The sequence below is a fragment of the Ammospiza caudacuta genome, chromosome 5, assembly GCF_027887145.1.
Source record: "Ammospiza caudacuta isolate bAmmCau1 chromosome 5, bAmmCau1.pri, whole genome shotgun sequence".
Taxonomy (NCBI): domain Eukaryota; kingdom Metazoa; phylum Chordata; class Aves; order Passeriformes; family Passerellidae; genus Ammospiza; species Ammospiza caudacuta.
In genome coordinates this window covers 7,069,343-7,093,190 of record NC_080597.1, presented here as the reverse complement: position 1 = coordinate 7,093,190, position 23,848 = coordinate 7,069,343, and the positions used below count along the sequence as shown (strand labels likewise).

The following is a 23,848-nucleotide window of genomic DNA, read 5'->3' as shown; positions in this document are numbered from 1 at the left end:
TGGCACCGGCCAGCCGGGACACAAGGCAGCCTGTAGCGATGCCACCGGCCAGCCGGGACACAAGGCGGCCGGTGGCGATGGGAACGGGAGCGGTGGCACCGGCCAGTCGGGACACAGGGCGGCCCGTCACGATGGCACCGGCCAGCCGGGACACAAGGCAGCCCGTCACGATGGCACCAGCCAGCCGGGAGACAAGGCGGCCCGTCGCGATGGCACCGGCCAGCCGGGACACAAGGCGGCCGGTGGCGATGGGAACGGGAGCGGCGACTCCCGAGCGTACCGCGGGGCGGAGCCGCCGCACGAGGCGCGCAGGCTGTGAGGGCGGGGCGGGCTCGCCCTTCCTTCCCTTTGAGGCGATAAAATCGTCGAAGAGGGTCGTGGGGTGGGGGTCGTTTTTTTTGTGGGTAAACTAGCTGGTAAAGTATCATCGTCGATTGTTTGAGGGGGTTGAGGTGTGGAGCTCGGCAGCTCCTGAGCCCAGCTCCCCGCGGGGATGGGTTACCTGAAGCTGCTGGTGGTGACAGACTTCAAGTCATGGAGGGGCCAGCAGGTTATCGGGCCCTTCATGAGGTTCAACTGCATCATCGGGCCCAATGGATCAGGTATTGTGGGTGGGTAGGGGGCAGCTGCTCCATGAGCTGCCAACATTGAGGGCTGAGTTTGGTGGAATTTAGCCTTACGGACCTGCTGAAAACCTCCTCATGTGCACCTGAAGGTGTGGCAGTATAAATGAAGCCTAGGAAGCACCTGCTGTATAATTTTTAGCTGAAAGTGTGGGTTTTCTTCAGGATGGAAGGGCAGGAGCAGGCTGCGGGGGAGAAAAGTTCGTGTTGACTTGGTGCATTCTAGCTGAAGCAGAAAGCCTATTTTGCGAACAGCACACCTTGTCTTGGCCATCTCAGCTTACAAAAATCAAATAAAGATGGTTTTATTTTAGTACTCCGGGCTGTACCAGTGGAAACCTGCTTGTTGACGGGAGTCTGTGGGTTTTGCTGCGCTTCCTCCGGGAAGGGGAAGGTGGCTCTGTAAAATGGCGGCTGCTGTGGAGCGGGGCTGACACCGACGACGCTCTGAAGGGGCAGCAGCACCGTGTGATCTCAGAGTGCTGGATATTCTTTGTGAAAAACGCCAGTCACTTGTTTCGAAAATTTTAAAAGTTTAATAGTAATAAAATGTTTATAAAAATAGCAATATAATTAGAGTAAAACTGGTAGTATACTACTATCTTGTCTGGGTCTGTAAGTGGGGTAGCTCCTTTGAGAAGGAAAGGGATAATACCTTGATAGTAAATTCACTTGGAAAGAAGCTGTCTTTGCAGCCATATGGCCACAAATGTTTGTAAAACTACATGATAGCTGTTTTCCACTGTCTCCTCTTTAAAATAATTTCTGATCAATTAATGGCGAACCTGCAGGGTTGCTACCTTAGTTTGTGACTCTTCCTACACTGCACTTTAAAAGCATTTGGTCAGTTAGTCATCACTTAGCAAATTTGTTTAAAATAGTTATATTTTAAATTCTTTTTTGTATAAAAATTTTTAATAACATGGGAATGCTGGAAATACTGCACTAATTTTGGGAAAAAATATGTGTTAATCTGCAGATTGAATGGGAGGTGCTATAAGCTTCCCTGAATAATAAGAGTAGTAAAAAAGGATAAAAAAAGACTGTAGATGAGAACTGTTAGGTATAAGCTTTGGATTGAAACTTACTGTAAAAAAATTCAGGTTGCTATAATGCCAGATAGGCTTATTTTCTGCTGCCAGTGTGTTACATCTTAAAAATGTGTTTATTATGTGCAACAGCTTTTCCTCGATAAAGTCACAAAATCACAGAATGGCTTCAGTGGGAAGGGACCCCCTATGTCATCTAGTTCTAACACTCCATCAAACATTCCACTAGACCAGATTGTTCCAAGTCCCATCCAGCTTGCATTGAGCACTTCCAGGAGTGGGGCATCCACAGCTTCTTTAAGCAACCCATACCGCTATCCCACCACCCTCAGAGAGAAGAATTTCTTCCTAAAAGAATAAAAAAAATACATAATTAGAAATAGAATTTTAAAATAATTTGGTGATTCCCCAGATTCTTTAATTCTTAATAAAATACTTCCATTTATGTCATGTCAAAAATGTCTGCATTTTTTTTTTTTAATTTTTAAGGAAAATCTAACATAATGGATGCTGTTAGCTTTGTGATGTGTGAAAAAACATCAAACTTGCGAGTTAAAAGTGTTCGAGAACTTATCCATGGAGCACATGTTGGAAAACCTGTTTCTTCTACAGCCAGTGTGAAGATTGTGTATTGTGAGGAAGATGGGGAAGAAAAAACATTTTCAAGAGTTATCCGTGGTAGGTTCTAGATTCTACTGCAGGTACTGTCTATTGTGTGATATATAAAGAAATGAAGACCAAAAATACCCAAGTTAGAATTTCAGATGCCCAATATTAGTTCATAGTTGGGCAGATTAGTATAGTCCTTCAGATGGTGATATAAATGAAAAAATAGATTTAATTAGTTAAAAAAATTAAGCAAGTTCTTTGCTCAGTATCCATCTCTAGATATTTCTTTTGGGTCTGTGGGTGATGTAGGCTCTAAGAAATAGGGTCTGACACCTTGCTGCAGGTGTCAGTTCCTTTAGAAAGTACTAAAATTGGAAACTAGAATTTTTAAACAGAAAAAATAAATTACTGAAAGGAATAAAGAAGTAATTGAAACCTATTGTGCTCTCTGAGAAAATTGCTCAGTTAAATTATTCCAACTAGTTTAACTTTTCCAGTGTTTTTTTTTTTTTTTTTTTTTTTTTGTTTAGCCATTTTCAGCAGTATTTTTTTTTCCTTTCCTCCTTCAGGTAGTTGTTCTGAGTTTCTTTTCAATGACAAGTCTGTCAGCCGATCTGCTTACATATCTGAGCTAGAAAAAGTAGGAATTCTTGTCAAGGCCAGGAATTGCCTTATTTTTCAGGTGAGCATTCAAGGTACTTTCAAAGGAAACCAAAAGATTCTTAGGTTATTTCATAGGATACACAGTTAAGTTTTGTCTAGAAATGAGAGCACCCTTAGCCAAGTACAAGGCAACATACTTTTTATTGATTTTAGCAAGAAATACAAGAAATACAATTTATATACCAACCCCATTAAATACATTTAATGGGGTTGGTATATAAATGCATACACTAGTAAGAAAGAGGCTAACGTGGAAGAAGTTGAGTGCTTCTGTTATTCACAATATATATAGAAAAGTATGGGTCTGTATAAATGCTTAGTGTATTTAATTGCAACAGTGCTAGGAAAAAGTAATTTCGTCTTTAAATACTCCTGTTAGTAAAGACACAAGAAAATGTAAAGGATTTTTTTTAACATTGAGGGGTTAAAAATTCTATTCAACTATCAGTTGTCAAGAATTTTATGACATAGGCCTTAAGCTTTTGATGAATAATACATTTCACAAAATCATGTTGCTTAGAATTGCTGACAAAAAATCCTAAGGAAAGAATAGATTTTTCCCTTTTACAGAAACATCTATAGAAATCTGAGTGGCTGGCAAGGTACTCAGATTTTTGACATGAATTTTTCTCCTCATTTTGACATGAATTTTTTCCTTGAGCTTGAATCTAGATGCATTTCCACCAGCTGTGTTGACCATAAATAAATACAAAAGTCAATCTGTACTATATGCTCCTGAATTCGTAAAGCATCAGAATGATCTATGTTGCTGCATAATTTATTTATTTTCAATTTTGGTTTAGGGAACAGTAGAGTCAATTGCCATGAAGAAGCCAAAGGAGAGAACTCAACTTTTTGAACAAATTAGTAATTCATGGGAATATGCTGAAGACTATGAACAAAAGAAGAAGAAAATGCAGCAAGCAGAAGAGGATGCACAGTTTAATTATAACAAGAAAAAGAGTGTGGCAGCAGAACGCAAACAAGCAAGGATAGAAAAAGAGGAGGTAGCTTGAAGTTAATCAGTTTTTTCATGCTAAGTTACCAGATTTTGCATCTCTTGTGAACTTCAGTAGTGTTTGTAATAAGCACAACAAACCAACAAAACAAACCCACAAACTTTTTTTTTTGTTTTAGTCCTGTAGTTTTTTTAGTATGGCATACTGTATAATAATTTAGTATCATTTGAAAAGGTAGAGGGATACATATAATCTAAATAAAAGAAAGTATAGGTTTGCCAGTATATTTAATTAAAAGTATTGACTTCAATATTTGAGTTTTATGATTAGTGACCATTACTGGAATTAGAGCTACTTGTACACCATCACTTTCATCACTTGAAATTAGACTGCTAATGATAGAAAACAGTTTTTATAAACTATACATTAAATTTTAATGTTGGTAGGCAGAGCATTACCAGATGTTAATCAAGGAACTGGATGAAGAAAGGATACAGCTGCAGCTTTTTCAGCTTTATCACAATGAAAAACAAATTAGCTTTCTGAAAAACAATTTGGATGAAAAGAATATGGAGGCTCATATCAAGAAAGAGGCTCTTTCTACAGCAGAAGATTCATTTAAAGTCAAGAAAAAAATGTTTGGGATACTAAACAGGGACCAACAGCATATGGAAAAAGAAATGAAGTAGGTTTTCCAATCAGATTCTGTGATAGTTGAATAAAACATTATCTGCACATGGAATTCCTTGGCAGGTGTGCATTTCCTGGTGAAAATGTGGTTGATAGTCCAGTGCTGTGGAAATCAGTTCCTAGTAATTCACTGAAGTAAAATCCAGAAATTATTTTTACCTCCTATGCCATGCCTAGTTATATTTTTCATTATATAAATACTTGTTTGCTATTAAATTTTCGGAGGTTATGTTTCACTTCTTAATTTACTGTTTTCACTGGATATAAAAAAAATCCTCTGTGGGCATACCCACAGTGTAAACCCTACCCTTACAGTTTAAAACTGATTGTTTGCATATGTGGTCAGCAGTGGGGAGGGAGTGTCTTTTCTGTCTTCCCTCTCTCCCCTTTTCCTGTGGCTTTGCACTTTTGGCTGTGTCTTGTTGGGGTTGGTTGTTTTGGGCTTGTTTCTGGTTTTGTTTTTTAGGACTCTGGAGGCATCACTGATTCAGCAGAGACCCCTCTATATAAAGGCAAAGGAAAACACATCCTACCAAATCAAGAAAGTAGAAATGTCTAAAAGATGTCTGAGGGACAAGGAGAAAGCCTGTGATAAGGAAAAGCAGAACATAAAAGAGCTAGAGATTGAATTGAGTGATATTGAGAAGGCATGGAGAGCATTTGAGGAGAAAACTGCAGAAGAGAGAATGGAGAGAGCAGAAGATATTGAGCTGGGGGAAAGTCAGGTAAACCTGGAGGCCCAAAAGTGCTGTTTACTAGAGAAGTCAAAAATGCTCCTGATTACACAGAAACTGTTATTTCACCAATGTCCTGTGATTTTTAGTGATCTTTTTACCCTTGACCATAAACAAAACCAAAATTCTAAGTTTTATTTAAACACATGGTACACTGTGGGAGGGTAGGACAGAAAATGTTTGTCAGGGTCTCAGGGTGAGTGATTTTTGAGAACTGTTCATCTGAGGTATCAATTAGGGAAAACCAGTGAAGACTTGGTAGTAGACATAACATCTCCTTTGAGAGGGAAAGGGCTACATCCCTGGATAGTAAATTCACTTGGAAAGAAGCTGTCTCTGCAACCATGTGGCCACAAATGTTTGTAAAACTACATGATAGCTGTTTTCCACTGTCTCCTCTTTAAAATAATTTCTGATCAATTAATGGAGAACCTGCAGGGTTGCTACCTTAGTTTGTGAATCTTCCTGCACTGCACTTTAGAGGCATTTGGTCAGTTAGTCATCACTTAGCAGATTTGTTTAAAATAGTTATATTTTAAATTCTTTTTTGTATAAAAATTTTTAATAACATGAGAATGCTGAAAATACTGCACTAATTTTGGGCAAAAACATAGTGTAAATCTTCAGGTTGATTGGGAAGTACTGTAAGCTTCCCTGGATAATAAGAGTAATAAAAATGGATAAAAAAAGACTGTAGGTGAGAACGGTTAGGTGTAAGCTTTGGATTGAAAATTAATGTAAAAAAATTCAGGTTGCTATAATGCAATCAGAAGCTAGGGGAGTCTCCTGGATAATTTTCATAAAATTTAGGTAGGTAAAGTTGCTTGAGGCTGTAACAACATGAGTTTTCTCACTTTCCAAGGAATGAAAATTTCTTTTTTTGTTTCTTTTTGTGCAGTTAGAGCGGTACAAAGAGCTAAAGGAGGTGGCAAGAAAGAAAGTAGCTACACTGGCCCAGCAGCTGGAAAAACTTCGTTGGGAGGATAAAGGAGATCAAGAAAGGCTGAAACTTAATCGCAGGAAGAAAAATGAAATTGAGGTATCTGTGTCAAACTAGAATTAGGTTCTTAGGAGAAAAATGTCTCTCTGGTATAACTGTATATAAACATGTTCATTGGTTTGAGCTAATCAAATCCTCAGCAGAAGAGAGATACATTGGAAGTGCTAACTTAGTTTCCATGTTGCAGCAGGTTTAGCAAAATGGCCTCTAAATTTGTTCAGAAATCATGTGCATGAGCCCACACTGAGGATTTGGGTTTGAAAGCCTTGGCTCTCATATTTTACAAGTACTCTCAACATTGGCTTAACTGTCAGCAGTCTCTGGTTGTGTAAGTGTAGTTTTTCTGAGGTGTCCCACTGCTGTTGTATGTGTGTATGATACTCAAACCCTGCAGAGGTGTATTTTGATCACAGCAACATCTTTGCTGAGATGGTTTTAAGGTCAGTTGTGTGTAAGAATGTGTTGTAGTTGGAAAAATCTCAGTGACCTCTCTTGTCTTGCACTTCATAGGCAGCTTTTTTGTGTGAATACAGTTGCAGTGATTTTGATTTGTGATATCTTTTGTCATTGCAGATCCAAACATGTAAGAATAAAATATGTGCATTTTTCACTCTGGCTTGGTTACCATTCCTGATGGTTGCTTCTGATAGAAGTAAAAAGGGCAGAATGCTATGTGCTGGCATTTCTGGTGTGCTGGAAACCTTGGCCTGTTTTGGGTTTTCTGGCTGTATTTTTTTTTTTAACTCTGCTAACTTGCATTTTTGTCACCTACTAAGAAGTTAGAGAGGCAGGATGCAGTTCTTCAACATTTAGTTACAGAGTCAAGATTTGAGGGAGACTGCTGTTCAGAAAGCTTAAAAATGCATCATATGAGGCTTTACAAGTGATAGAGCTCCAAACACCTAATTCTTGAACATACAAGCTTGCTTCTATGGAAAAGTCTGTATTTTACTCCATGTTTATGAGGATATAATAATAGCGAAGATAATGTTTGTACATCCGTTTTTACTTCATAAAATTTTTTTAAATTACTAGTTACCAGAAAAATGTAGTTGGTATCTAGAAGTGAAATAAATTCCATTGCCTGTGCTTCTAATCTAGCAAGTCCCATTGTGTTGTTGAGAAAAGAATAAGGGTTACTTAAGAGTGCATGAAATATGTATATGCAAACAATGTAGTGGGTGCAAGTTAACTCTCCATCCTTACAACTATTTAAAAAGAAGTCCAGGGATTAAATTAAGGTTTAATAAACTGTGTAGCTAGCAGTATGTTTTTTTTCCTCTCTACTTGCTTCAATTAATGTGTTTTTAATAAATTTGAGTAATTGAAAATTATTTTTTTACCATTGGTGGGGTTTTTTTACTGCAATGTTTTGTGTCAGTTTGGAAACTGTTTCAACTTTTTTGGAAAAAGCTATTGATGTAGGGCCAAGAGTAGCACCTCTTTGTTTCAACACCTATAATTTCCTGGTGCTTTGTTGAAAGGTTGTTTTTTTTTTTTGGTGGTGGTGTCTTGATTCTCTGTGCTGAATAGGTTTTCCCTAAATTGTAGCTGAACATGGAAAATCCCATAATGGCCTTGGTATAATAATTTCCCCATGTCATTTGTTCAGGTGTAGCTTGGCACCTACTGTTGCAGAAGAGATGCTGTCACTTCACCATGAAATAGCAATAAAGAAGAAAAGATCTATCTCAGTACTTGTTCTTAACGTAGACCTGTATCTTAAAAACTTAAAACTGTCATTTTGCTCTGATTTATTTTTAACACATTCTATTTGTGACTGCATAGGAGACCATCAAACAGACTGTGGAACAGGTAGAAGAGCATGAAAAGCGCATAGAGAAGTTGGAAGAATATGCTAAAGTATGCATGTATGTGTAAAAAAAATAAAAGCTAACTGGATTTCTTGGGTGTTAATCATTTTCAAAACATAGCAGGTTTCTATTTCCTTCTAATTATTTTCTTTGAAATTTTAATAAGAACTAGAATTCTTACTAATTTTACTTAATATTTCAGTCACTTTGGCTGTCAAAATAAAGTAGGAAGTATGATGACTAATCCATATTTTGTTTGAATCAGTTCTATAGGTATAAGTTCTCACAATTTATGGTACTGTGGGTATGGGGCTATTATTGGACAAATTCTGAGCAAGAAAACAGGAGAATTTTGTAGTTGTGCTGTTCTAGAAAGCATTAATATTTACATTGTGTATTAGCACACCTTGGTTCTTGTCTCCTGGGTCTTGTCTTCTGCCTGCTATTTACTGCTTGTGAAGTTAGGTGACTTCAGAATGACCTTCATTTATACTGAAAGGGTGTCTAAATGAAAATGTGAGTTGTTTTTTATTTTTGCTTCTGTTCAAAGTGGATCACTAACAGAAAAAAAGCAGCAGGAGGAAGCGCTGGCTAAGGAAATTGAGAATGCAACAATCCGAATGGCTGAAGTGAACGAGGACTTGAACAAAATAGTTGGTGAGCTGCAGAATGCCAAGATTGATTACCATGAAGGGAGGCGTGAGCAGATGAGAGCAGAGATCCTGGAAAGTCTAAAAAGGCTCTATCCAGATTCTGTGGTAATGGAATGGCCTCATTTAAGTGCTTTATTTTAGAGTTAAGACTTAAAAGTTCTGCAGCAGGCTGAGTAAGCAGCTGGAGTAAATTGGACAGTCTGGAATATCTTTCTAACTTTTGTTCTTGCTTGAGTGTATAGTATTAATATTAACTAATACTTCTCTGTGTTTTCATCTTCAGTTTGGAAGATTGCTTGACCTGTGTCAGCCTATTCATAAAAAATACCAGCTTGCTGTTACCAAGGTATTCAGCAAATACATGACTGCTATTGTTGTTGCCACTGAAAAAATAGCAAGAGATTGCATTCGGTTCCTAAAACAGGAACGAGCTGAACCTGAAACTTTTCTTGCTTTGGATTACCTTGATGTAAGTATGTTTTTCCTTCTCCTGTCATCAGCAAGTTACTACACTTTTAAGTCTTGATACTGGCTCATTTTGAACTGTCTTGTTTATTCTCCATGCATTGGTGTCCTTTGATTTGATGCATAGCTTATACAATTATATCTTATGCCATCATAAGCAGCAATGCAATAGGTTATGCAGGTTGAAGGACAGTGGTGTACAGAGAAAATAAACCTCAGATCTGTTTTTAGTCTTGCAGTGACTGAGCTCCTTGTTGTGTTGATCTGTACATCCTGTCCCCAGACTACTCAGATTTGGACATGCTTTGCTTTAACAACACTGCTTGTTTGCCTTACAGGTTAAACCAATTAACGAGAAGCTAAGGGAGATAAAAGAAGCTAAAATGATGGTGGATGTTGTACAAACCCAATTTGCTCCACTGAAAAAAGTGATTCAGTTTGTGAGTGGGAATGCCTTGATCTGTGAAACCATTAAGGAAGCAAAACACATTGCATTTGATGGACCAGTGAGGCTGAAAGTGAGAAGCCAAAGTTTATTGCATACATTTACCATTGCAGTTATGTATTGGATGCCATTAAATAATTCTTCTGTAAACATGCTGGAGTACTGCAGATAAACACAGAGCTGGTACTCTAATCCCGCAGAAACAAATCACTAGATACTTCACTTGGCTGATTTTGCCTCTGACAGTAAGTTGAAGTGGTTTTCTGGAAAAAGGAGGCAAATGAAAGGATAATTAGTGTCCAAATATGAGTGTTGGTGTAGTCCTTGTTATGAGGAGTAGGAGGAATGGATAATTATGCTTCTTAAACTGTCTTATTTAAAAACACAAACTTTATCTTATAAAATACTTTAAAATACCTGCCAGAATATCTTGGTTGTAGATATGGATTATATTAAGGGCTGCAAGCTTCTCTGTCACTTTCTGCAGTTCTTTCTTCATATTCCTGTCTCTATTGCTGCAGACATTATTTCATTCACTTAATAAACCTTCTAAAATTTTGATTAAGAGAGTTTTAAGTTGAAGGTGAGTGTGAAGTCATTTTTACTTGAAATAAAGTCACAAACACCCATGTTCTTTACACAAATGTACATTTCACAAGCTGTTTGCCTTTATTCTGTTACCATGTTGCTTGGTCTCTTCTACCAAGCTTAAAAGGTCTGTTCTACACTTTTTAAGTGCAAGTGTATACACAAGGGGCTATATGCAAGGAAATGATAGTTTCATTTTATGTTCTGATCAGCTGTTATAATACCAAAATGTGATTACTTCTAAGAAGGAACAGACTTCTATTTGATTCAAATGCCTCATGTTAGCAGGTTTGAAAGAGAAAAGAAAAATTTGAGTCCAACTCAAATGTGATTGCTACTTGTTTTACCACCATATCTTGGGCACTAGTGCATGGGATACTTTGGCTGGGTTTTTTTGAGATTTATTTGGATATAACTTGTTTTCTTCCAGACAGTGTCTCTTGATGGAACTTTATTTTTGAAATCTGGAGTGATTTCTGGAGGATCAAGTGATTTAAGATTTAAAGCTAGATGTTGGGATGAGAAAGAAATGAATAAAATGAAAGAAAGAAGAGATAGCTTGATTACTGAGTTAAAGGTAGGTCTCTTAAAAGCACTTAACTGCAGAAGTCATGCTGTGTCTAACTTAATTCACCTCTGGGAAGGTGATTTTCTAAAAGTATAATTTTTAAAGCTTCTGGAAGATGCAGACAGGACATAATAGCTGTTCACCCTCTTCCAGTTAATAATGAACTCTGCATCTCAGTTCTTGGCTGTGGTTCTCAGCTCACAGGCAGAAATACAGGACAACACTGTTGGTCCAAGCTCCCTCCTGGAAAACATTAAGAGTACCTGAAGACTTGTAATGAAAATGACAATATGGTTGTGTAAACATGGGAATGTTGGCATGAACCAAAACATGCCAGTGTAAAATGATTTGTCATACCTTTAGTTGGCTTTTTTAAAGAGGAATGGAGTTGTAATTTAATCTGCAAGTGGATACTCTCTTGGGAGAAATAAATCCATTATGATATTAATATTGCATATGACCTGTGCTATCAGCCTTTACCTTGAACGAGGCCTAGGTCAGTGGGGCTAGCTTTAACATCTGAAAAACAAGTAATTTTCACAGTTCATCTTTTGTTTTTCTCCCACCACAACACTTTCCAGGACTTGATGAGGATCAGACGGAAGGAGGCTGACCTGAAGCAGCTGCGTGCTCAGTGCCAAGGAACTCAGACACGACTTAAATATTCACAGAGTGAATTGGACATCATTAAAAAAAAACATCTTGCTAATCTCTTCATGGTATAATATTAAATCTTTATCATTTTCATGTTTGATAATCGTTTTAACTGCAGTTACTGATCGAGTAATGCTACTTCCTTACATAGTATTTAAAGTCAGTTAAAGTTTTACATACAACAGTTTCAGCTGAGGAATTGATAAAATATAAAAAACAAAGATTGCAAAGTACTTCACATGAGGCTTTTTCTATTGTGGTTTAAAACTTGGGTTTCTGGTAAGCTTGGTTTATCATCTAGTAACCTTCAGAAATCTGTAAGTCAAAGTGCACTTTATGAGGTACTTAGTTTACTTTTCCACTTGTTAAAACTATAATTGTTACATGCAAATTGGCACTAATAGTGGCTAAGTGGCTTTTGAGAAGAAAATATTTAATGTTTTTAATTAGAAAAAAACCCAGTTAACCTGGAACAGAGCTGTCCCTTAATTTCTAGAAAGTTGATCTTCCTGTTGAGAAAAATCATTGTCTTTTTCCTCTCTATCTAGGAAAAATCAAAACTGGAAAGTGAACTGGTAAATATTGAAGCTCAGCGTGATATGCTGAATGAAGGAATAGTACAAAGAAAAGAAAAAATAGAAGAGTTTCAGAAGAAAATTAACAAGGTAATGCCTTCTGTCAGAGCTTTTAGAGCTCATGCTATCAGGCTACAGAAGCTTAAGTTTTACTGATGTAGACACTTTGGCCATCTCATCCCTTGGTTTCCCTGTAATTTCCCAATCTGCCAGTGGTCCCTAGAGCAGTTCATACAGACAGTGGACAGATTGCAGAGCAGGATTGTGATGAAGAGACTAAAGGCATTCAGGGAAGGGAATGTTAGTAAAGCATAATGTGATGCCAAGAGGAGTTTCTTGCTGGGTTCTGCTGGAGTAGGCAGCAATTGACCTCTTGGGGAAATAGGCACCTCATCCCTACCTGTGTTTTGAAGCTGCCTTTGCTGCTACTCTTGTCAAACCAAGAAATCTGTTATAAGCTGTGGAAAAATGGTACTGCAGTTTTATCTGGGAAATACAGAGCCCAGGACTTAGATGCTGGTGTAAATGAATATTGTTGGAGAAAGAGACATTCCTCACCACTGTCTGCAATAACTCAGGCTGTATCTTATATCTGTAATTTAGTTCCTGGCTTCTGACCCATTCTCATCAGTCAGTCTGGGATTAATCCATGACTGGAATTCTACATGTAAGAACAAGCCAGAATTGCTGCCTGTTCTGTGTCTTGCTGGGGGTGCAGGCATGAGGGAGTGCAGATGTCTGTCATCTGCAAACACTGAGGAACTCATTGATGGTTAACTGTGTAAGAATTCCAGATACAGGAACTTCTTTTGCTTGTTCTGAAAAAAGCAAAAACGTAGATTTGGATCCAATCATCAGTTTCCAATGAGTAGTGTGACTTGGATAGTGTAACTTGGTTTGTAGTATTTGATACCTGGCTAAAAATCCTAAACAATACCAAAACAATATAAATAATATCAGGCTTTGACCTGTAGAGTTCTCTTAAAATTTTGTCCAGTCCATTGGGTTTCCTTTTAAATAGGAATTTATAGGAATGGACTGTTGTTATTTCTTCCTTCAGTCCAGTCATATACACTGTACCTAGTATTCACCTGCTTAAATTGTAAAAAAAAAAAAAAAAAAAATTAGAATTTATTTTGACTGATGCTTTTGTTAATATATGCTGTATAATTAGGAAATGAGCTATTCTGTGACAGAGTTTTTGTTATGACTTTTCTATAAACAGAGCATAGTAGTTAATATTGATGGATCTCTTGAAAGGATTCAAATAAAGAACTGAATTACAACTCCAAGAAACTTAGTGTATCTGATTAGTGTCCTGTCTAGCTTTCTCTTCTTCAGCTGCCTGGGAATAACAGGTAAAAGCAGGGAAGCTGGTTCCACTGTGATGACTTCTGTCTTCAGAATGACCAGCTGCTGTCTAGAAGAGCATTGGAGTTACACTTGGTAGATCACAAATGCCTTATGTCTGTCATTTAAAGTGAAAGTGTTATTTGAAAATCTCAAGTACAAATTTGAAAATCTCAAGTACAAATTAATTTTCAGTAGTTGTTAGCTGTTTTCTTGAAGTACCTTAAAAATCTAGCCTGTAGCATGAAGTGATTGAGTATTTTACATCTGTGAGTTTCAAAATAGCATAATCATTTTTTGTTCCATTTCTCTGTCTTTGAAGGTTGAAGATGATGTGTTCCGGGAGTTCTGTGAAGAAATTGGCATAGAAAATATTCGTGTGTATGAACAAGAGCATGTGAGACAGCAAGAGGAGATTGATAAGAGAAGGTGATATCTGTCACTAAAATGTGAACCAGTGGTTGGTATTAGATTGGGCACACTGGTACTGGAGAAACTCCCTCACAGGAAACAACACAAAGTCATAGGAGAATGTAGAAGGTTTTCCTTGTCACTGTTAGTTAGGCCACTGCTGTGGATTAATTAGATAAGGATCAGTTAGATCACTGCAATGGTTTGGGTTTGTTAGACACAGTCAGTGACAGCTTGCAACAAACTTGATAGGCAACATTTACTATTTTGGCAGCAGTATTGTAATAAAATAAAAAATAGTTTTCTAATACCCACATTGAAAAATGGTACTATCCCAGATTGAGAATAGCATGAAGGGTCACTCATGTGTGAATAAATCTTGAGCAGAACTGGGTGTAAGATGCAGGTGTTTGGTGTAGGAACATACTCTTGTAAGGAAGACAAGTTCTTGAGTTTTTCCAGGCAACCTCAGCTAGTGTTTCTCTCACAGACGTGTCTCTACACCACAGAGTTGTATCTTAGAAGGAAAATGTTAGAATGAACTGATGGTTGAAGTTCAGGTGTCACTTTCCATATTGATGTGGCTATAATCTATATTGTATTTGTTTAACCAGTATCACTGTATATTTGTGATTTCCCATATATTCACAGGATGTAGTGTGATCAATGTAATGCAGATTTTTGTGTTCACATAGAGTATACATAATGGTATCTAAATAGAATCCAGTCACAGTTAATAGCCTGCCTTGTAAGAAGTGGTTTTAAATCCTGTACCTTGACTAGACTGGAGTTTGAAAATCAGAGGACACGACTGAACATGCAGCTGGAGTATAATCGTGATCATCTGCAAAAATTAACAAACTCAGTCAGCAAGTTGAGGGAGACAATTCATAAAGATGAAGCTGAGATTATCAAGCTACAGAAGGTAATAATAAAAACAATTTTTCTGTCTCTGTAATTCAGTACATTCTTTCCTCTCAGTTTCAATTTGGAATAAATGTAGTTGATGCTGTGGATTAATTTTTCAAGGGGTTAATTCAGGGTTGACTTTGTAATTGCTTAGGCAAATGCAGATGCATATTGCATATTAACTTTGGAATAAACTGCCATATTTGAATGCTTATTTATTATTAAAAATAAGCTTACTAAAAATTAGGTTTTGGATTACTGTCTGTACAGTATTATTTTATATTTTGTTCAGTTAGTGTATTCTGTTGCTATGAAGAAGCAACATAGTACTGTAGATAAAACCAGCAGCATGTGGCTCAGATTCAACAAAGATTTTATGAGTAAGAGCAAGCAACTCTGGTGCTTTTACACCTTTAAGCTATTTTACAGCCACCAATACATTTGAAATAATGCTATGAAACCAATTTAGATTTTTAGTTCAAATAATATGTATGGGTTCCTCCTTCACAATGTTCTTTATCCTGTACTGTGTGATGGTGCTTGTTAAAGAAACAAGCTTGTGCTTGTTCACAGAAAAGGGAAGGAGAAGATGGGTGCTTTGAACAAAAACCAAAATGTGGAATGTATAAAACTGTCACAAAGTGGGGAAAATCCCACCTCCCCAGTGCCTTTCAGTTCTTCTCTGTAACACATTTGAATGTAACAGTTTAACTCCTCCTTTCTGTATAGTGGAGGTTCCAGATCTAGATTTTTGGTGGCAGATTAAAAATCTAAACATTTCTCTGCAGGATGAGGAAAAACTTCTAAAAAAAGTGAATGAACTTTTGGAGGAGCAGCAACGCCTTAAGGATAAACTAAGTGCTCATAAAGCTGAGCTTGCAAAAAGCCAAAATGAAGTTGAAGAGTTCAGAAAGACAATGTTAACTCTTAATAGGTAACTCCTACTTCTACTCCTGGGAAGATGATTAAAGGGGTGATATTTAGAATGGATTTACTGATCACATGTTTGGATTTATCTTTGGTTTTCTTGTGGAAGATTTATTAGAGATATAATGATTTGCATCTACGGTGTGCCTTAGTTGAACAGTGTTTCTAATTCAGTGTGTGAAGGAGAGTATTTCAAGAGGGCCATCCCATAAACCATACAGAATTATTTTATTATCTACCTAGTCTTAAGTCTCACTGTGATCTCTGACCACAGATCTCTCATCCCTTGTGGAGAATATGAAGTAGCTTACAGCTTGATTGGCAGCATGTGACATTCCCTTGTAGTTTCACAGTTCAGTTTGGGTTGTACAGTGGGTCTGATTAATGGGAACACTTATTTTCCAATTTTATTGTTATTTTTCCAGACTTTTCATATGTTGGATGCCTTAAAAAAATGACCTAAAGATAGTATTAGTTTTTCTCCTACTGTTACATTAAATCAGCTCCTTTTTGGACAGTTTATACTTCAGTTCTGTTGTGCTTGCTCATTAATGTTGTCCCTTAATCAGAAGTCATCGCTACGTTTAAAAACCCCATCACATTGGCACATGGTATGTGCCAGTATGGTTATGTAAACTTGTGGAATTTTCTGTTAACTCATGACTGTATGCCTTGTAATTTATGTTGTGTATAATTTTAACAGTGTTTTGCTGGTGGTAACTTGATGCTATCACAGGAATTGGTTGTAAAGAATCAAGCTGTTTCAGGGAGAGTAATGATAAAAGATACTTGGTTACCTGTTAAAGGATCAGATCTCCATACATGTTCACTAGAGCTGAACAGAACAGAACAGAGGAAGTCTGTAATTAGGAAAGATGGGTATTTGAATGTGCTTTTAATGCACTGAGACTGAGGCTCCCTCTGGAGTAATTTGGGAGAATGGAGGGGATGGCAGAAATACCATTTTGCTTTAGTTTGGTGGGGGTTATTGAAGAGGAAGCAGCCCTCTTGGTGCTTGGAATCTGTTTTCTGTGCTGTATTTTTCGTGCTGTTTTTCTGTGGATGTTATTAGCAGTGATGCTTCCACTTTTGAGTTGTTTTGTGCCTTTTTGCATGTAGAGAAGCCACAAAGTTGCAGAGGGAAGCTACAGCTCTAGAAACCTCCCTGGAAGAGATGAGATTAAGGGGACACAATCTGCTGCTTGAGTGCAAGGTGCAGGACTTGAAAATCAAGTTACTGGCTGGATCACTGGATGACATCAGTGAAATAGAGGTACTTACAGTGTTTACAGAAGATAGATATCATGGAGGAACACTTACTCATGAATTTAATTTTTCTTTCCTTACAGGACTGTTTCTCTTACATAGTAATGTTCAAACCAGTGCACTCTATTCATGTGATCAGGTCTCTTTCATTCAAAAGGAGGATTTATTTTTATTTTTGTAGACAGAAATACTGTTTGCAAGTCTTTTTGCTTGTGCTTGAAACATACTCTTGTGAAATATATAAAATCTTGTTGTACAAGAAAACTGGTATGAAGATAAGTAAGAGGATACACAGGGGTGAGTTCAGAAATGTAAATAAATATGGCGTGTGCAAGATCATATTTGGTCTATCATCCATAATATAAATGCTGTGTATAAAATCATCCTTTTGTGTTCAGTAGCTGTAGATATTCACAGAAATCAGGGATAGGCTAAAATAGAAACATTCCTTCTATCTGATGGCTGCCCCTCATTATTTGTCTCCATCTTCCCTTTTTTTCCAACACACCTCTTGTGAGGAGAAATAAACTTTCTGCACTGTTACAGGAGAAATGAGCTGTGGGTTTTGAAGAACTTAGAACAAGTGTGTGAATTTGGCAGGAGTCTTGTTGAACCCATTCCTTAGAAAGGTATTTTTGCTGGAGGATAGGTGTGAACTGGGCAGTAGACAAGATGCAGGCAGTGAGGTGGGGTGGGCAGGGCAGTCTGTGAAGGGAAAGAGGAACTGCCAATGATCCAAGGATGTGGGAACTCTGCTCTCACTGTTTCTGAATAAGGAAGAGAGGAAATCAAGGAGGGGAGCAGAAGGAAATAACAGTGTGGATTCTTAATCAGCCTCACAGAGAAGACCAGCAGGATTTGGTTGTGAGAAAAAATCTTGGTGGGAAAGGGGTCTAATAATGAGAGATAGGACATGTTTTATTGTTTGAAATTCAGGTGACAGGCAGTACAAGATTCTCTGCTTGTGCTATACAGAACTGAAGCTCCTTGATTCTTTTGAGTGGAAGGAATGCCTCAGCTTACACAGCCTTCCCTTGGAAGGGATACACTGGTATCAGTGAGTTTACATCTTCCCAATCAGGAGATTTACAGTATGTACAGTGTTGTAAATATGTAGTAAACAGGTTGCTGCTGCTTTTAGCATAGCTTCAAGCTGAGTTTGGCAGATGTTTTCATCTTCATTTAAAAGGTGTGTGTGTTAATTAGGCTCATGAGATCTTAACTCTTCATTCCATTTGGGCCAAGCAAGAGCCATGGATTACATACACCTCATACCATGTTACCATTGTCTCTTAATTTTAGAATTTTTTAATGAATTGGTTTTACAGTTTCAAAGTTACCTGTTGTATTTCTGAACTGGAATGTTGTTCATCTTACAGCCAGGAGCTGAACTAGAAGGAACCCAGGCTCTATTAGGGATCTATGAGAGGGAAGAGGGAATTCAGATAGACTACAGCACCCTAGAAGCTGACCTTAAGGTAATCTTTTGTCTGAAATTATTAGAGATGGAGTGTCTGATTTTTATTTTTGTGAAAGGTGTTTTATTTGTTGTTTATTTTGTTCTTCCCTAGTCTTTAAGTGCCATTTGGTAAAACCACTGCTAAGCTGAAGGGGATGTGTATGTGTGCTCTGGTTTTGTACTCGTGATGTAGCATTGATGTGTGGGATTTCTAGAGAGGTCAGTTTCCCATATAACTGGCTTTAACTTACAGCTTACCTGAACCACAAAAATGGAACTGAGAGACTTAATATAACCTTGATTTTTTTTTTCCTTCCTCCTTTACCTTCTGCCTGCACAGAACAGAGGATGAATCTGTCATCAGTAGAACTTATCTCGAAGAATTCACTGAGAACCTCTTCTTTAAAAATCAAGAAGTGAAGCACAACTCCTGCTCCTGTGTTGTATTTTAAAAAGGGAATTGAGAGAAAATAATTGGCTTCTTGTTTTTAAAGGTCTTGGGGAAGAAGAGTGAGGGCCTGGTAGATTCATTGCAAGAAATAAGACCTGGGTGGCATTTTCAGTTGTTTTTCAAGTTAAAGCTATTAATGAGTGGGGTAATTGTTTCAGGAACCATGAGTGCTTTGCTGTATGTATTGAAGTGTCTTAGCCTAAAAGCAAATTCGATTGCTGTGTTGTTTTTTGGGTTTTTTTCCTTTAGGAACTAGAATCTGATAAAGATATAGAGGATCAAGTGAAGCAAATGCAGCAAGAAATCAAAGCTAAAGAGGTCACATTAATGAAGACAGCTGCTCCAAACCTGAGGGCAGGAGAGAAGTTACTGATAGCTCGGGACAAGTTCCAAGAATCAATAGATGGTAACACTGAGTCTTTCATGTCACTCACTTTTGTGATTCCACCCTCATTGAAATTCCTCTTCTTGGGGTTGGTCCTGCTGGCTTTGCCTGTTTCAGATATATTAAGGGATTTTTTTGTACTCAAGTGTTTATCCTCAGTTATCTTTTTAATTACATGTTCAGCAATTCATTAACATACACTTGAGTGTCGAGTAGTTTGTTGAAATACAGTTTGAATGATTGGGAAGATATTTGTTCCCCATGTGACATTATAAAGAGTTCTTTACTAGCTTTCTGAGAAGCTGACTTTAATGTTAAAATTGCTTAAATTTTTCTTACATAACTGAAGGAACTGTGTATGTTGTCCTAAACTCATACATGAGCATTTCTGCAAAATGATTATTATTTCCAGAGAGTTTTGAAGATATTAACCATGTAAGAAACTTCAGGGATTCTGGAGCTGTACCAGGTCAGTGCTGGTGCTGCTTAGGGCTGCTTGCTTCCCAGAAGGAATTAGGAGAAGAATATTGTTCCTTGCTCCAGACCAATGTGGCACAGAGCAGATTGAATACATCACAACTTTGCTGGTTTGTGGGTCTTCCATTTGGAATTTGGAAGGAAACTCGCACAATACTGGAATGTTCCTTTTTCTGCAATAAGTATTTTCTTTGATGCTGTTCAAGGTACCCACTATACATTTGTTCTGTGTATTTGCTCAAAGACTTCTTAAGGAGTAATTTCTTAAGAATTATTTTATTTTTTTTTCCATAGCTTTTGAGAACAGCAGAAAGGAGGCCAGAATATGCAAGCAGGAATTTGAAGAGGTGAAAAAAAGGAGATATGAGCTGTTCAGCAGGTGCTTTGAGCATGCCTCCATAGCCATTGACAGGATCTACAAGAGGCTCTGCAGGAACAGCAGTGCTCAGGTGAGTTGTGTGCAGGGGCTGTGCCTTGAAGGCCATACTGGATGCTTTGTTATCTAGAATAAAGTAGCACTGTTTTCCAAAGACCTTAAGAAGAAAATCACAGAAATAAAGACTACAGAAGTTTAGGGTCAGAGAAGGAATAGGCAGTAAGCTTGACATTAGACAGAGAGAGGTAATCTGTGACCTTGGCTTAGTTTAACTCTGCTTTTAGCAGACTGGTAAATTATCACAATACAAGTGTGAAATGTAATTGAGTACTTCATTTAAAAATAACATTGGTTTACACATCAGGTTACACTAATAACAATCATGAGTACAGACAACTGAAAATCATAAATCAGTGCTAGTGTTCTGTACAAGGTCTTGAAGCACCTTCTATCCCACTTAAATGTTTAGAAAACATATACAGACATAATATGTTTGCAACTTTTAAGAAATATGCAGAAAAACTGTCTCACAATTATCATTGTTACTGTTCCTGTGTTAATACCAAAAGTCAAGAGGGATCTCCCAAATGCTTTGGTTATGTCAAATTCCATAGACTGTGGAATTTTTAAAGGATTGAACTCTTAAGATTTTGTGGTTTTCTTCAGCATGTTGTGTGTTTGTTTGGTTTTCTTCCATGATGTCTGTGATTTGAGAGGAGACATTTGAAATGAGGGTTAAGTAAGGAAATTTCTCTTACCTGTCTCCAGTTATGCAGAGGGGAAGAGTCTCTATTATTTTATTGTCTCTTCTATTAATGAGAAAAAGAAAACATCTAGCAAAGATGTTACCAATCATACCTTTAGTAGTTAGGAAAATGGTAATTCTTTTAAAATAATGCTTTTAAATTTTGTCCCTGGGAACCAAGATACAAAGTACAGAAAAAGACTTTAATACAAGCAGTCTTTGTCCAGCTCAAAGCTAAGTTCTGTAAAGCTAAACTTTCACCGAAAAAGGCAATTTTGCAAATATATTGTCTTCCAGGTGAAAAAAGAATAAATCTGCTTTTGAAGTGTAATATTTTAATAATTTAAAAATTCAAAGCCATTACATAAAGGGTGATAAAATCAAGGTTATTCAGTAGTTGAAAGTCTGGAAATAACAAATAAGTGGCACCATTTCCATACTGGTTTTGTTACTGAGCCTCTGGGATCCTGGTTTGTTGACAAAACCATTTTCTCCAGGAACTGGATACTGCTGCTCTCAGAGTGGATGAACAGTGAGAAACTCACTGGCTTCCTCACTACCTCGGGCAGTATTTAAACCTAAAGGATACCCATCGAAATACTTGGATAAATCTCACTATTAATTAACAATTAAATGTGTTTGTTTCTAGGCCTTCCTTAGCCCAGAAAACCCTGAGGAGCCCTATCTGGAAGGGATTGGCTTTCACTGCGTGGCTCCGGGCAAGCGCTTCATGCCCATGGACAGTTTGTCAGGAGGGGAAAAAACTGTGGCAGCCCTGGCTCTGGTGTTTGCTGTGCACAGGTAAGAGAACTGTTCTAATTATTTAATTACAATAAATATAAGAAGAATATTGCAAAATGCTATCAACTTTATTTATGGAGTAAGTAAGTAATTAGAATGTGGATTAACATTTTGGTGTCTCCGTGCAAAATACTGCCTTGTGTTCTACAGCTTTCGTCCAGCTCCTTTTTTTATTTTGGATGAGATAGATGCTGCACTGGACAACACAAACATTGATAAAGTAAGTTGCTCTTTTACCAACAGTATCTGGTACCTTCTGTAAAAGGATGGCTACTTCTGCTGCAGGGTGTTGGGATACAGAGATTGTTTAGCCTGACTGAATCTGATTTAATTTAATTCGGTTGGATTTAGGGCTGAACTAATGAGTCTTTGAGAGAAAAGTCCCATGACTTTTCTTCATTAAAACACCTTCCTGCCCTCTTAATTTCTCTTTCCCTTTTTGCCAGTAACTGTTCAATGTAACAAGAACTGAGGCTGGAGCAGAAACAGCAGAGGTTGCAGCTGTGGGTGGCAGCCCCTGGGAAGGGGAGGCTCAGAACAGGGAGAATTTTGCAGGGAGGAATCCTAAAGCTCCCCACATATGCCTGGATTTTCTTCTGTGGAAGCATTCTTTTTCAGAACAGTGTTTCTACTAGCACTACTGCTAATGTCAGTCTTGGTGGAGCCTAACAAACAAAAGCAGTCGTTTAAACACCAAATATTTTGGTTTTTCCCCTGATGGCATTAACTGTGATGTGCCAAGTACCCCAGAGTTTGCTTGGAGGGTACCTCTGGAATAGATAGCTGGAAAGCTCTACCACTTGTGCCTGCCAGATAGAATTAAATTCCTTCCTGGACATTACTGACTCACTGTGAGAGGTTCCTGGACCTGAATTCCCTAAATAATCCTTGGGATGCAAGTCCACAGGAGTTACCCAGGCCCTGGGGCTGTTTTAACTTTGTGCAGTGTGTTTCAGCAGTCTCAGATGGGATGCAATGGGGCTATAATGAAGATCCCTGAGGAAGTTTTAGGGTTTGGCTCTCTCACTAGTTAGAACTGTACTCTGAAGTTTGTAACTTACTAACAAGAGTTCTTCCCATAACTTACTAACAGTTCTTCCAGTAAAAAATTAATTTCCATTTCATGTAGATAGAAGTGTGCAGAAAGAGGGTTCATTAAAAAGGTACTGGTTTTCCTTTTTGCAGCATTTAATTTATGTTGAGGGAAATTGCAGTCTCACCAGTTAATAACTTAAATTTTCTACCTTTAAGTTGCATTACCATTGAGAAACTTGCTGCTGTCTGCAGTGAACTAATTTAAGATTATTATACAGCCAGTAGCAAACTTTTCAAACTTCTAAAAAAAACTTTAGGGATTTCCACCTTTTTTTCTAGTTTATATAAAGTAGAATTGTTATTCTTTGTCACTGCTGTCTTTTTATAGCTTTATTCACTGGAATGAACCATTGTTTTCTTGAATGTTTTCAAAAAGCAGCACACCTGAGGAGTTGTCTTAAAACCATGCAAAATATCTGGCTTTTACAATTGGTTTATTTCTCACTTTAGCAATCATGATGGAATTCTGCAGCTAGCACAGTTCAGTCCTTCCCTCACCATTCCCTAATCACAGCATTGTTTCAGGTTGCCAGAACTAACTGAAACACTTGGTTTCTCTCCAAAGGTCTCGAGTTTCATTAGAGAACAGGCACATGAACAGTTCCAAATGATAGTTATTTCCCTGAAGGAAGAGTTCTATTGCAAGGCAGATGCACTGATTGGAGTGTGTCCTGAGGTAACAATAATTGTGGGTAAATAATGCACAGGGGGTTGTGCAAGGGCTGGGTCACACCTGCAGTGTTGTCACAGTTGGTGGCTGGGTGTGTCCTGCTGTGCAGGTACAGCTTTGGGGAACTCCAGCTCATGATTGCATCTCCTAGTTACAAAATGCTTATTTCAAGTACCAGCAGTGTGTTACATGTGCTCCTCCCTGTTCTCAGTATGATGATGTCATGTTCAGCCAAGTCCTGACCCTGGATCTTACCGAGTACCCTGAGGAGGAGGAGCAGGACACAGCAGAGAAGCCCAGCCAAGGTTCTTTCTTCCAGTAGTGCATGGATGGTGACAGCAGGAACTTGGGCTCACAGCTGGCTGTTAAAACCTGAGTTTGAATGGGGCTGTCAGGGGTTGACAGGGAAATTTTAATGTTCACTTTTTAAGTGAAGC

At 37.9% G+C, this 23,848-nt stretch overlaps 1 protein-coding gene across 1 annotated transcript; it reads left to right on the top strand.

Annotated features, from left to right (window-relative positions):
• The first annotated feature begins 404 nt into the window (after nucleotides 1-404).
• Nucleotides 405-23,733, top strand: SMC1B (structural maintenance of chromosomes 1B). The gene is made up of 25 exons (XM_058805374.1): nucleotides 405-602; nucleotides 2,162-2,350; nucleotides 2,851-2,963; nucleotides 3,748-3,951; nucleotides 4,350-4,588; nucleotides 5,060-5,318; nucleotides 6,226-6,366; nucleotides 8,116-8,198; nucleotides 8,692-8,899; nucleotides 9,078-9,263; nucleotides 9,598-9,777; nucleotides 10,723-10,869; nucleotides 11,442-11,579; nucleotides 12,063-12,179; nucleotides 13,762-13,868; nucleotides 14,634-14,775; nucleotides 15,548-15,693; nucleotides 16,806-16,959; nucleotides 18,332-18,430; nucleotides 19,112-19,268; nucleotides 20,019-20,173; nucleotides 21,495-21,646; nucleotides 21,797-21,866; nucleotides 23,307-23,417; nucleotides 23,623-23,733. The coding sequence occupies exons 1-25, from the start codon at nucleotides 494-496 to the stop codon at nucleotides 23,731-23,733; spliced, it is 3,717 nt and encodes a 1,238-aa protein (XP_058661357.1). The 5' UTR covers nucleotides 405-493.
• The last annotated feature ends 115 nt before the right edge of the window (nucleotides 23,734-23,848 follow it).

Coding starts and splice junctions, on each gene's coding strand:
- SMC1B (XM_058805374.1), top strand. CDS start 494: ATGGGTTACCTGAAGCTGCTGGTGGTGACAGACTTCAAGTCATGGAGG. Junction 3,952..4,349: donor CAAGGATAGAAAAAGAGGAG/GTAGCTTGAAGT, acceptor TAATGTTGGTAG/GCAGAGCATTACCAGATGTT. Junction 23,418..23,622: donor TGATTGGAGTGTGTCCTGAG/GTAACAATAATT, acceptor CCCTGTTCTCAG/TATGATGATGTCATGTTCAG.